We start from the raw sequence: 15,154 nt of genomic DNA on the forward strand, positions 1-15,154 counted from the left end.
TTATATTCTATTTCCTTCTCAGAGCATTTCAGAAGAAAAGTCTGGTGATTTATTACTGAAAAATCAGCTACTGAAAACCCTGTGGAGCACAATTCTACTCTGACACATGTAGGGTCACCAAGAGTCAGAATTGACTTCACAACAGCTGTGTGTGTGTGTTTCCCTCTAAAGAAGACTGTGATAAAAAATATCTTCCTCAGATTTTTTGTTGTGAGGGTTAAAAGAGATGATACATGTGTTGAAAAAATAATCAAAATGCAATAAAATTTGAACATAAGGTTTATTCTGAACAGTTATTCTATACACATGTAGGAGATCATTTTGATTCCAGAAAAAGCAAATGGCTTTAACACAAAAATGGAGTAAATACATTGGTTGCAAAACCGGGCAAAGGAGATGGAAGCCTGCTGATGAGTGATCAGTGGTGACTTCTAATAACGGAAGCAGTGCAATGGATGTCTATTACTGAGAGCCTACCATCTTTGGAAAAATATAATGGCAGTTTACATGTGTCAAAGAGAGAAATTTACACCAGATATCTTGCTTTGATTTTAGGATTTTCTTACCTATGAAACCAAATACTCACTTTTAAAGAAATCACTGACCAAAATCAACCACCAGCAGTTTTATTTTATTGTTATTATTTTTTTTCACCCAAAGTTGCAAATCCTTTCTTTCTTGTTCAAAGCCAGGCTTACTAAATTTGAATTTCAAAAGACATGGCTGGGTAGAGGGCCAGAGACCATCTTTTGACCAGATTCCAGCCGATCTCAGTAAAAAGGGAAGGGTAGTATTCAATCATGCTGAGATTAGCCAGTGGTTGATCTTCTATATTTCTCTATCCTCATACCTTTATGGAGCCCTGGTGGTGCAGTGGTGAAGAGCTTGGCTGCTAACCAAAAGGTCAACAGTTTGAATCTACTAGCTGCTCCTTGAAAACTCTATGGGACAATTCTACCCTGTCCTATAGGGCCAAAATGAGTCAGGATTAACTAGATGGCAAGGGTTTCTTCTCTTTAAAAGCCTCATTATACCTAGCTTCTTCAAGCCATTTGCTTTTTCTGGAGTCAAAATGGTCTTCCTATATGCATATAGAATGACTGCTCAGAATAAGTTTTATGTTCAAATTTCATTGAGTTTTTATTATTTTTAACACTAGGTGTTGATGAATAGCATTATGGTGCAACTTGGCTGTGCTATAATTCTCAGTGGTTTGGCAGCCAATATGTATTATCTCCTATTTTGTGATCTGATGTGAGCAGCCAATCAGTTGCAAGAGGAATTTCCTTGGGAGTGTGGCCTGTATTCATGATATAAATAAATATTCTGGTGAAGCTCTCTCTCTCAGTCCTACATGTGTCTTGTCATCCGTCTTAGTTATCTAGTGCTGCTATAACAGAACTACCACAAGTTGATGACTTCAACAAACAGAAGTTTATTCTCTCACAGTCTACTAGGCTAGAAGCCCAAATTCAGGATCAGCTCCAGGGGAAGTCTTTTTCTGTTGGCTCTGAAGGAGGTTCCTTGTCATCAGCCTTCCCCTGGACTAGGACCTTCTCCGTGCAGGAACCCCAGGACCAAAAGTTGTGCTCTGCTTCTGATGCTACATTTTTGGTGGTATGAAGTCCCCCATCTCTCTGCTTGCTTCTCTCTTTTATATCTCAGAAGAAATTGGCTCAAGTAGCAACCCAATCTTGTAGATTGAGTCCTGCCTCATTAACATAACTGCAGCTAATCCTGTCTCATCAACATCACAGAGATAGGATTTACAACACGTAGGAAAATCACAACAGATGACAAAATAGTGGACAATCACACAATATTGGAAATCATGGCCCAGCCAAGTTGACAGATATTTTGGGGGGACACAATTCAACGCATGGCATGATCCTCTGACTTCCACTTCTTGGGACATGAGAAGTCTTCAGCCTACTATCTGACCTACAGATTTTGGATTCACCAGATCTCCCAACCCCATGAGCCAGCAGCCTGGTGTATGACCTGCAGATTTTGGATTTGCAAGCTCCTACAAACCGGTCAGCCAGCAGCCTGCCACCTGACATGGAGATTTTGGGTTCATCAGCCCCTGCAACCGCATGAGTCAAGAGAAGCCTCCAGCATGATGTCTGACCCATGGGTTTGGGACTTGTCAGCCTTCACAATTCCATGAGCCATTTCCTGGAAATAAATCTCTCTATAAATATTTATATATGCACTTCACTGGTTTTGCTTCTCTAGAGAACCCAGCCTAAGATATTTGGTAGTGAGAGTAATTTTAAAGGAGTAAAATCTTAAGGATGAGTTTTTTGAATTTGTTCTCTAGTCTCGCTAGCTTAAAGGCATTAATGACTCTAATTCCAGTAGTGAAGAGGGTACTGCTAAGCCATGGTGTGAGGTTGCAGTAAAAATACATAAATACCATCACCACTGGATCAAATATTTGTGAGAAACAAAGCCCTGGGTGATTGTGTATTTGATACCTTTCAACAGTTCTGTAAAACTGAGAAGTATAGGGAGGCTGGTTGGTTGGTCCTGCTTTTACTAGACAAAGTGCTGAAAGAATGGGATGAGCTGGGGACTTCAGAGCCACAGCTCAAACATTGCAATAAAGACCTGAGAGTTGCCACTTGTGCTCTGAAAGAAAGCCTTATTTCTTGTGAGTACCCATTACCCATTGCCTTTGAGTTGATTCCGACTCATAGTGACCCTATAGCAGAGCTCATACTGCAGAAAACCGAACCCCGAGTCTTATCCTAAAGGTACCTGGATTATAATGCCAATTAAATTCCCAACCTTGAATGGTGTCTGAAGTTAAAGTAAGGGCATTAATAGGGAAGAAATATGATTCTGAAACTTGAGGTGGGGACATATGGGTAGATAATCAGGATGCTGGGGACACTGACCCCTCAATTCCTTTGAATTACCCCTGGCAACAGAACTAGCCCTCTCATGCCCATCTGAAGAGATTAATCCAGCTTTGTCTGAAAGAAACTCTCCCCAGTAAAATCATTATCCCTTCCACCCCCATTTGATAAGGTTGATCCAGCAGTGTTTGAAGAGTCTCTGTCTGAGATACCATCTGAGTGGACCCTGGGTCATTGCCTGGGGTATCACCTGAGGCAGATGCCTTACAGGACAGTGCTGAATGTCCACAGAACCCACCCCCATCACCTATTTTTGCTTCTAGACCCATATCTACATGTAAGCCCCAGCGAGTCTCCCAGTGAGGAGCCTTCAGCCTCCTGCCTGACCTGCAGATTTTCGGTTCATCAACCCCTGCAACCTCATGAGTCAGGAGAAGCCTCCGGCCTGACACCTGACCCACAAATTTGGCACTTGCCAGCCTTCGCAATCACATGAGCCATTTCTTGAAATAAATATCTCTGTACGTATTTATATATATGCATCACTGTTTTTGCTCCTCTAGAGAACCAAGCCTAAGACATTAGGCATCTACTGAATAACGAACCTGAGCTAGTTTCCCCAATACACATGATTATATCTAAATTTTACAACATTATTGTTTTTAGCTGTCACTGAGTCAGCCCCTGATTTATGGGGACCTCATGTACAATGAAACAAAATGCTGCCTAGTCCTGCACCATACCTGTGATTGGTTGCAGGTCAGTCTGTTGTGATTCATAGGGTTTTTATTGGCTGGTTAGTCTGACTTTGTCTGGAAGCTCTTCTGAAACCTGTTCAGTATCAAAGCAACACACATCTTTACTGACAGATGGGAGGTGGCCGGACATGAGTTTCATTGGCCAGGGATTGATCCCTAGTCTCCTGCATGAAAGGGGGAAATTCTACCAGTGAACCACTACTTCCCGCTCCACAAATCTAGGCAGTAATAACTGTTATTCCCATTTCACAGATGAGGAATGGATGTGCAAAGACTCACCGAGATCACACAATGGTTGGAGACAGATGCAATTCAAAGCTTCCTACACCCCAAGTCAGGATTTTCTATTGGTTTTTGTTTTTGATTTCTTTATCTCTATGTTCTTTAGTTTAAGAGAGAAAATGTTCTTGGCAAGCCCCAGAGAAAATATCTGATAATTACATCTTGGTTTAGTTAAACATTATCAAGAATATTAACAGATTTGTTTTTTTCTCTCATGAAAATAACCTAGCTGCTAATTCCTATTATCTACTAGAATACAATTGTCCTCCCGAAGTTGGCATGTTAAATTTGTATTCACACAGGTGTTCACCCCCAATGGAGTTTCTTTTGCTGTGTATCATCAAGTGGCTAGGTAAAGCATGAGTTGGAATTCTGCACCCTTACCGGTGATGTTGCAGTATACTTGAAGAGGTCCCAGGGGTCCACTGCCATCAGCATCGATGTAGAAGAAACCAGCCGTGTTCCCTTGGTGCCTGTACACCTCGCAGGATTGCTTGTAGAGTGCTGAAAGACATACCAGCAAGAGAGGAAATTTTGCTTAGCTCTGAATATCCCTTTGGAGGAATCAGTCACCCCTGCTTATATTTGCTTTCCATCTTGAATTATTTCCTTTCTCCTATAGTGGCACGGTGGTTAAGATCTCAGCTACTAACCAAAAGGTCAGCAGTTCAAATTCACTAGCCACTCCTTGGAAACCCTATGGGACAGTTCTATTCTGTCCTATAGTGTTGCTATGAGTCGAAATTGACTTGACAGCAACAAGTTTTTTATAGCCACAACTAAGGAGCCCTGGTGGTGCAGTGATTAAGCACTCACTCAGCTGCTAACTGAAAGGTTGCCTGTTTGAACCTGCCAGCTTTTCCATTGGAGAAAGGACCTGGCGATCTGCTTCCATAAAGATTACAGCCTAGGAAATGAAAGGGGGCAGTTTTACTATGTCATATAGGGTCACTATGAGTTGGAATTGACTTGAAAGCACACATCAACAACATAGCCTCAACTTTCTCCAAAAGTCTTAGCAAACTAGTGACCTCATACTTGATAGAGCAGTATCCTTACTAATTCATTTTTTTCTAAATTCACCTCCCCGTATGTCTACACAGTATATTCAGTTGGGATATTGGTTATAATGTCTGTCCCCTAATAGGTTAGAAAATCTGTAAGACTGGTGGCAATGCCTTATTTGATGTAACCCCAGCATCTAGCAAAGTGCCACATGCACACTAGGGGTTCATCAAATATTTGATTAGTGAATGAATAAGTGGATGGATATAAACAACCATGTCTATTTACTAATGAAATAAAAGGAGACTGTCTTATTTCTACATGCCCAGAACTCAGAACAGATCAAGTGCCTGGTCAAGATTAGTTTGTTTTAATGTGACCAGCAGTACTGAGTTCCTAATATATGTCAGCAGATATGACTTCCCCCAGAGTCCAGAACCATGGATGAGGCTGTAAGTATGCCCCACCAAGCGCACAAGTCTTTACGTATTCAAATGGGCCAGACACAGGTGTCTGGTGACAGGGAGCTTGGACCAATCTACATGTTTGAGCAATATTAAAAAAAAAAAAAAAAGTTGCCATTCAGTCAATTCTAATTCATAGTGACCCTATAGGACACAATAGAACTGCCTATTTCCAAGAAGTGGCTGGTGGATTTGAACTGCTGACCTTTTGGTTAGCAGCCATAGCTCACTGCAGTTCTGACCCACTTCACCATGAGGTCTCTGAGCAATATGTAAATCTCATTAAACCAACGTGCATGAATTTGGTGGGATGTAAAGGAAGCATCTTCTGTCTAGTGCAGGTAAACATGCAGGAGAATGTAGAATGCTCCCTGATGCTTCAGACTCAGTGCTGTAGTTCAGAGCAGCAGTTGAATAGCCACTCACATCACCCTCCCATACTTAAAACACTTCAGTGCTTCCCAACAACTTTTAAGACATAGCACCCACAACTGACCTTAGTGGCGTGATGTCATGACTAATGCCCCTTCCCAGAAACTGGGAACTGCAGTTTGTCATGATCATGTATAATAAGGTGTGCCTCACATAATTCATTACCAATAAAGTCCTAAAGTCTGAGAGGGCTTGACTTTTTATAAATTAGAGTGAATTCAAGGTTATCCTTGCACTCATGTAATTCTCTCTTGCATTCCTATATACTTTCTGCAGTGGAGGTAAACTTGAACCCTAAGTACTGAGCATAACCTACAGCTTATTTTCCTTTGCCCAAACCTGCTAACAGAAGTGGGTATGTGTCACTCATGTGACATTCAATTCTTATGCATATTGCCCATCCCTAATCACTTCTACACTCCCAAGATAAAAACCATTTGAAAGTACTTGCAGTTCCCCAACAGGCATATAGCTTCTGGCCCACACAGGATAAGTACCACCCAGGCAGCATATGCGTGTTTGCGTAGATGTTAAGAGAATAAGCCCTGGAATCAAACTGTGTGGTTTTGATTTCCAGGGCTACCACTTACTGTCTATGGCGGCTGGAACAAGTTATGGAACCTGTGGAAGGCAGCCTCTAAGATGGCTCCCACGAGCTATACCACTTGGTACTCACATCCTTGTGTAATGCCCTCCCCTTGAGTGCAGGCTGGGTTTTTGTACTTGCTTCTAACAAATAGAATATGGCAAAAGTAGTGAATGTTTTTTCTAAAAGTAGAGTACAAAAAGACAGTGGTTTCCATCTTGAGTGCTCTTGGATCACTCACCCTGGGAGAGAGGCCCTATGAAGAGGCCGCCTGTGAAGAGGTTCATAGGAGGGAGCCTGGAAGCGGATCTTCTAAGCAGACAATGGAAGTGAGCTTCAAAGCAGAACTCCCCTCCCTTACCAAACCTAAACTGACTGCAGTCCCAGCCGACCACTTGACTGAAGACTCATGACAGGACTGAACCAGAGCCACCCAGCTAAGATTCTCCTGTATACCTGCTCGACAGAAAATGTGAGATAATAAATATCTGTCGTCTCTAGGTGCTAAGTTTTGGGGTAATTCACTGTATAGCAATGGATAGCTAATATACTTTCAAAGCATTAACTTTTTCATCTGGCTTTGGGTATAAGAGCCTAGTTCATACAGTTGTAGGAAGGATTCAATGAGCTAATGTATCTAAAGCACTTATCATAGTGCTTAACATCCTCCAAACCAAACCAAACCCAGTGCCACTGGATCAACTCCAACTCATAGGGTTTCCAAGGAGAAACTGGTAGATTTGAACTGCCCACCTTTTGGTTAGCAGCTGAGCTCTTAACCACTGTACCATCAGGATTCCACCTCAATGCCCTAGTGCATGGTAAATATTAACTATTTTATCATCATTATCCCATTGGTTCATGCCATGTTGCCTCTTCTTTTTGTGACAATTTTTTGTTTACTTTTTTTTTTTACTTTATATCATCAATCACAAGTTTTTTATGAAACGAATAAACAAAAAGAAAGAGTAGCCCCTGCTTTCTCTCTGTGCAGAGATGAAGACTCCTAACTCTTAATTCATTCTTTTGGTATTAGTCATTGTATTTCTAAATACATGCCCATATTGGTACTTCTTGATTTTTGATTTTTACAAATTACCTATTGACTTGTCAATGCAGAACATGAGGTCTTAGTTCTTTTTCATTACTTTCCACATCCATACACCTTTCCATTCCCCCATCTTCCCAAGATAAATCAGTAGTCACTGTTTACAATGCCATGACAATGTCAACGTTATTTGCAATTATTTTCCATTTCCTGAATAAAGTTTAGTTTTTCTTGAAATTAATAATCGTATTGTGCTCTTTTCTGCCTAGTCTTTTTCCCCCCATGTGTATATCATTAATTTAACCCAGAATTCACTAACAACTGTCTAAAATGACTCCCAAAATTTTCAGGTAAAAAACTAATACAGGATGACGAGTTGAAGCACAGGGAACTTTTAGGGAATGAAACTATTCTGTATGATACTGTAATAGTGGACACCTGACATGATGCTATGTCAAAGCCTGCAGAATTGTACAAAGCAAAGAGTGAAGAGCGAATCTTACTGTAAACTATGGATTTGAGTTATTAGTAATGTATCAGTATTGGCTCATTAATTGTTAAAAAAAGAAAAAGAGACAAAAAAAGAAAAACTAATAAAAATTGATACCTCTAGGGAAAGAGACAAAATGGTGGAAGGGGACATGGATGGAAATTAGACCTTGATATTTTATATTTATACATTTTAAAATATGCAAATATTTTAAATAATTAAAAAAACAAAATTAAAAAAATAAAAAAATCTAAATTGAAAGCAAGTTACAGATAACAGATCTAACTATCAAGTTGATGGTCACAAGGAAGAATTATTTCAAGTGATGCTGAAATATCTCTTTAACTTTTTAGTACAGAAATTTTCATATACATACAAAGAGTACAGAGTATAGTAAAATGAACATAAAATCGTCAAATCCAGCCTCAACAATTACCAATATTTAGCTAATCTTAGGCCATCTACATTCCCCCACTATATCAGCTATTTTTTGCTGCATGCAAAACACACCAAAATTGGCTTCAAACACCAACCATTTCATTGTTGTGCATACTAGCACTTTAGACTAGGCTTAGCTGGGCATTTTTGGCCAAGATTGGATGATTTTGCGAGGACCACCCATGCATCCACAGTCAACAGCTGGGTCACCTAGGGTTTGCTAACAGCAAGCTGGAGAGCCTCCGCTCTCCTCTAGCACATGAGTTTGGATAGTGAATGCTCCAAGAGCACCAAGAGAGAAAGTGCTTGCTAGACTTTTGATTGGATAATGTTTCCTAATGCCCCATTGGCCAAAGCAAGCCACATGGTCAACAAAATCCAATAGACAATCCCAAGGATCTAGAAGGAAATGGAGTTATAAGCTACACATGGATTTTGTCCTTCTATGGCTACATGGAGCAGGGCCACACTGCAGTGCAATGTGAGCAAAAAAGAAAGTTGCATTTTGCTAAACAAAGAAACTTACATTTTGCTAAACAAGAATTTTTATTTTGTGGTTGTTTGCTACCTTAGTTATCCTACCATGCCCAATATACTTACTTGTTCTTTACTTTGGCTTAGTTACTGGGAAATTTCTGAGTGCAAAGCCTGTTAACAAGCATTTTTACTTATTAGCAGATGAGCTCATACAATGTAAGTAGTTTGCCCAAAGAATGATTGCTCTAATTCAATCATTGCTTCTTGATTTATTAATAAGACAAGTTCATAAAAATAAAACATCCCTCATCAATTATTTGGTGTTCCTGACATACAGGATTGAATGAGAAAAGAAAGATAAATGACACTGACCCTTTAATTTATCAGTTTCAAAATACTGAAGTGGTGTTCTTCAAAAATGACCAATGAAAATATTTTTAGTATTATTATGAACTCGAATTTAAACATATTTGGTTTTAAAACAGTAATTTGGCATGTATTCCTAGAAGAATATATTCTATCAGGAAGCAGTAACTGTAGTAAAATCTTAAAATACATTTAATAGTCTTAATAATATTGGTACAATTTTATGAAAATATTATACACATATAACAAAAAATGCAAGTAAACCATTTTGTTGCTCTCAAAAAAAAATTATTACCATAAGATAGAAAATATAAAACATAAAAATTATATAAAATGTTGAAATTTCAATTTAGGTTGTATAAGAAGCACAGCTGGCTCAGTAGTTAAGCACTCAGCCACTAACCTAAAGGTTGGTGGTTTGAACCAATCAGCCAGTCCGAGGGAGAAAGGTGTGGCAGTCTGCTTCTGTAAAGATTACAGCCTTGGAAACTCTATGAGATCATTCTACTCTGTCCTATATGGTATATCTATAGATTGTGATATATATAGATGTATATGTATGTATGTATATATATATATACATACATATATGGTTTAATATTAGTATGAACTCATTATTTAATGTTCTTTATTTCTTAATTTAGATCATGTAAAGGGCTAGAAGTAAACCTTGTGCCTACATTGTGGTCTGTAAATACAATCTCCAACTAAAAGGAAAAGTTTTTTTGCTGAGTTCCTGTTTAGAGAGGAAAAGTACAAGATGAGATTTGTCTGAAAGCAAAATAGCTATCAAACATTGGAATCATGGCAAAACAACACAGAGACCAATTTGATGGGACAATTTGGACATGGAAAAGAATGATCACTGAAATCGTTAAATATGTATCATCCATTAGTTTGTAGATATCTATCTATGCATATAGCTATCTGTCTATCTATCGGTCTATCGATCTATCAATCCATCGATCCAGTGATCGATCCATCGATCCATTGATGGATCTGTCTATTTCTATCTATCTATCTATCTATCTATCTATCTATCTATCTATCTATCTATCATCTATCTATCTATCTATCTATCATCTATCTATCTATCTATCTACCTACCTACCTACCTATCTATCTGTCATCTCTCTCTCTCTCTCTACCATCTGTCTATCTATCAATCTTATCTATCTATGTGAATCCATTGGCTGCCTCTGGAAATTGTTAGAGAACAAAGTCATACCCTGGAAGTGGAAAGAATAAAGACCATATCCTCCCTTTCTTACACACACTGTATTTAAGAGTCACCAAATAGCCCATGAAAAAAAACCTTCCTTAGAGAATAACAAAAGACGGTAAGTAAAAAAGGAATAAAAGAATTTGAAAACCATTTAAAAAGTAATCATCAGTGATATAAACCATTAGAAAATGATCATTAAGAACTGCTAAAGCATTAGGTGAACAGTTGATAGGGTGCATTTTAATGGATTAAATTAACAACACCCAAGCTCTCAGATCAATCTTAACATTCTCTAAAAGTGATTATTGGCCACCTCTAATGTAGTAAATAAGAAATTCACAGCACAGCCTAAGACATATTCTTGCCAACAATTTGAAGCTGAATCTAATCAAGCCCTTAGATCTAAGCACGGATTTACAGGAAGAAGTAAACAAACATGCTGAACCACACTTTAGGGATAAAATTAGCTAAATCCAGAATGTGGGAACTTCAAATAAATGACTCAGTTTGTCAAGATATAAATGGCAAAAGGAGAGATCTTGTTCATATCCTGATTCAAACAAAACAAAACAAAAAATATTTTAAAAGAATTACAGACATTGAAATCAGGTTTGTTATCAGATGATATTGAGAAAACATTTTAAAGTTTGGTTGGTTATGAAAATGGTCTTTTGGGTATGCTTTAAAAGGAAGAAGTATTCTCTGTTAGACAGATGTACTGAGGCATTTGTAGTAAGATAACATGTCTACAGTTTGCTTTAAATATACTCCATCTAGCGTTGCTAATTGCCTCCATGAACAACTACCTCCCCTATGAGCTCAGAAGAAATAAACGGTTCCCACTACCATTATGAAACACTTTAATTTGAGCTTCCATAGAATAATCTTAATCAAAAGGGGGGAAATGCAGAACAGAATCTCAAATTCTCATGAACCCCAGACTTTCTGGAATCATTGATGGCTAGATGAACCCCCAAAATTATTGGCTGAGATAATCTTTAAACCTGAAACCAAAAATATCTCCTGAATTCATCTTTAGATCAAACAAGTTTAGTTTAACTAGTAAAGAATGTCTGTCCTGAGCATTGTGCTCTTTTAAGAAGCATTTATATGGAATCAAATTGACAATTACAACTAGAAACATCAGACAGGAGACTTAGAGGGCAGTGCATTTATGTTAACAGAGGATGAAAAATTTGAAAAAATAGTGTGAGAGGTTGTGCAATTTGAAGAATATAATCAATGTCACTGAATTGTACATGTAGATATTTTTGAATTAGTGTACATTCTGTTTTGTATGTTCTCAACAAAAACAGCAAACAACTAAAAAGAAAAAAGAAGAGGCAGAGCCAAGATGGCAGAATAGACAGACGCTTCCGGCAAGCCCTCTTTACAACAAAGACCAGAAAAACAAGTGAAATGAGTATATTTGTGACAAGCTGGGAGCCCTGAGCTTCAAAGGCAGGCTTAGAAAATGAACTGAGGGACGAGGGGAGGAAGAGACTGTTCAGAAGCGGAGAGGAGTTAATGGACCTAAATCACAGGGAGCCCTCAGGCACCATTCCTGGAGCAATGGTGGCAGTGGGCTGGTACTAGTGATCGGCCGCAGTTTTCTCAGGGAAAAGCAGCCAGCCACACAGCCTACTCACACCTCCAGAACCTGAGAACGGCGCTCTCGGCAAAAACTACGTACTTGCGTATATTTTACCATGCCCCCCCACCACCCCCCAGCCGGCTTCAGCAGCTGTATTCCCTGGGCCTGAGACAGGCACTTTTGAGCACCTAGAGCCATCCTCCCAGCCTTGGGGAAGGAAGAAATTTGCAAATGGGGGGAAAGATAATTTCCTAGCTCCACTAACTGGGTGAGCTCAGGACAGAAGTAGCTCCTGTCCAGGCATAAACCATCCGTGGACTTTGAGCAACATTCCCTTCTCCATGGACCTGTATGGGCCTATTTCTGGAGAATAGGCCCTTGTTGGCAAGCTCCAACCATTTCAGCTCTGCGGTGGAGAGGTGGGTGTTTGATGTTTGACATTGCTTTACCTATTAAACAAGGTCCTCACCTACCCACGTCAGAGACCTAAAGACTGGTAGCTCCACTCAGGTCAGCCAGCCACCCGTGACAGGGGTCCAAAGATAACTGGTACCTCCCAGTCCTTACAACCAAAAACTTTGGGTGCCCATGGTACGTCTGCAGAAACACCTACCTGCACGCTCTAGGAAACAGAGATGTGTTTTCCTCACAGACACTTCGGGGTCAGTTTTCAGCCCCCTGCCTTGTTCAGAGCGTGACCCCTGCTGCAGTCAGATACTGGTGTATATACCAATCACCCCTGCCCCTCTAAGACTGTAGGACACAGCCTATACCACACTCTTGATGATCAGCTACCTGGAAACCTGAGCTGAATTCGTACAAGAAAACTGAATGGACCCCTAGACTGATATACCTGATAATAGCTCTAGCCATCTGGGGACAGGACGTCAGAGCTCCAAAGGTGCAACTAATTAAGCTAGCTCACTCAAGCAACCCATAGGGGTATAACAAAACAACACAAAGCAAGAAGCTACGACACAGTAAGCAAGCATAAACTAATACAATGACTTATAGATGGCTCGGAGACAACAGCCAATATCAAGTCATGTAAAGAAACAGAGCATGATCACCTCAACAGGTTCTCAAAACAAAGAATCCAGGGATTTTCTAGATGAAAGTGCATTCCTGGAATTACCAGATGCAGAATACAAAAGTTTAATATACAGAACCCTTTAAGACATCAGGAAGGAAATGAGGCAACACGCAGTAACAAGCCAAGGAACACACAGAAAAAGCAACTGAAGAAATGAGAAAGATTATTCAGGAACATAATGAAAAGTTTAATAAGCTGGAAAAATCCACAGACAGCAATTAGAATTTCAGAAGATTAAAAATAAAATTACAGAAGTAGACAACTCAATAGAAAGTCAGAGGAGCAGAATTGAGAAAGTAGAAGCTAGAATTTCTGAACTCAAAGATAAATCACCTGGCACTAATATATTTGAAGAAAAATCAGAAAAAAAATTTAAAAAATGAAGAAATCTTAAGAATCACGTAGGACTCTATCAAGAGAAATAACCCACGAGTGATTGGAGTACCAGAACAGGAAGGGATAACAGAAAATACAGAGAGAATTGTTGAAGACTTGTTTGCAGAAAACTTCCCTGATATCATGAAAGATGAGAAGATATCTACCCAAGATGCTCATCAAACTCCACATAAGGCAGATGTTAAAAGAAAGTCACCAAGACATATTATAATCAAACTTGCCAAAACCAAAGATAAAGAGAGAATTATAAGAGCAGCAAGGGATAAATGAAAAGTCACCTACAAAGAAGAGCCAATAAGAATAAGCTCAGACTAGTTGGCAGAAACCATGCAGGCAAGAAGGCAATGGGATGACATATTTAAAAAATTGAAGGAAAAAAAATTGCCTGTCAAGAATCATATATCCAGCAAAGCTGTCTCTTAGATATGAAGGTGAAATTAAGACATTTCCAGATAAACACAAGTTTAGGGAAATCCTAGAAAATGAACCAAAACTACAAGAAATACTAAAGGGAGTTCTTTGGTTAGAAAATCAATAATATCAGGTATCGACCTAAGACTAGAACACTGGGCAGAGCAATCAGAAGTCACCCCAGACAGGGAAATCCAAAAATACAAACCAAGAATAAAACAAACAAACAAAAAAAGCTCAAAACAGGGTAATAGTGATGTTATTATATAAAAGAAGACAACTTCAAAATAATGAAGAGGGGCTAAGAAATGTAATCATACACCTTCCATATGGAGAAGAAGATACGGCGATACAAGGAAAAAAAAGTTAGGTTTAGATTTAGAAAAATAGGGGTAAATAATAAGGTAACCACAAAGGAGACAAACCATCCTACTCTACAAAATAAAACACAAGGGAAAAATAAGGACTTAGCAGAAGCAAAATCAACAACAATGAATAAGAGGAAAGGACAATATATAAAGATAATCTACTGTGCACATAAAATTAAGTGGGAAAAAGAAACTGTCAATAACACACACAAAAAAGACATCAAAATGATAGCATTAAATTCATACCTACCAATAATTATGCTGAATGTAAATGGACTAAATGCACCAATAAAGAGACAGTGGCAGAATGTATTAAAAAACAATCTTTCTATATGCTGCCTACAAGAGACACAACTTAGAGACACAAACAAACTAAAAGGATGGAAAAAAATATATCAAGCAAACAACAATCAAAAAAGAGCAGGAGTGGCAATATTAATTTCTTACAAAATAGACTTTAAAGTTAAATCCATCATAAAGGATAAGGAAGGACACTATATAATGATTAAAGGCACAATACACCAAGAAGATATAACCATATTGAATATTTATGCACACAATGACAGGGCTGCAATATACATAAAACAAACTCTATCAGCATTGAAAAGTGAGAGACACGGCTCCACAATAATAGTAGGAGACTTCAAGACACCACTTTCAGTGAAGGACAGGACATCCAGAAAGAAGCTCAATAAAGAAATGGAAGATCTAAATACCACAAATCAACCAACCTGACCTCGTAGACATATACAGAACACTCCACTCCATAGCAATCAACTATACTTTCTTTTCTAGTGCACATGGAACATTCTCTAGAATAGACCACATATTAGGTCATAAAGCAAGCCTTAGCGGAA

The 15,154-nt window shown here is 38.8% G+C and overlaps 1 protein-coding gene across 2 annotated transcripts in view; it reads right to left on the reverse strand.

Moving 5' to 3' along the window:
• Window positions 1–15,154, reverse strand: part of CNTNAP5 (contactin associated protein family member 5) — a 1,181,085-nt gene that overhangs the window by 415,733 nt on the left and 750,198 nt on the right. For both annotated transcript variants that reach the window (XM_010596415.3, XM_064287363.1), the window contains exon 12: window positions 4,289–4,408. In XM_010596415.3, coding sequence (XP_010594717.1) covers window positions 4,289–4,408 — 120 coding nt within the window. The remainder of the gene's footprint in view (window positions 1–4,288; window positions 4,409–15,154) is intronic.

The sequence above is a fragment of the Loxodonta africana genome, chromosome 6, assembly GCF_030014295.1.
Source record: "Loxodonta africana isolate mLoxAfr1 chromosome 6, mLoxAfr1.hap2, whole genome shotgun sequence".
Taxonomy (NCBI): domain Eukaryota; kingdom Metazoa; phylum Chordata; class Mammalia; order Proboscidea; family Elephantidae; genus Loxodonta; species Loxodonta africana.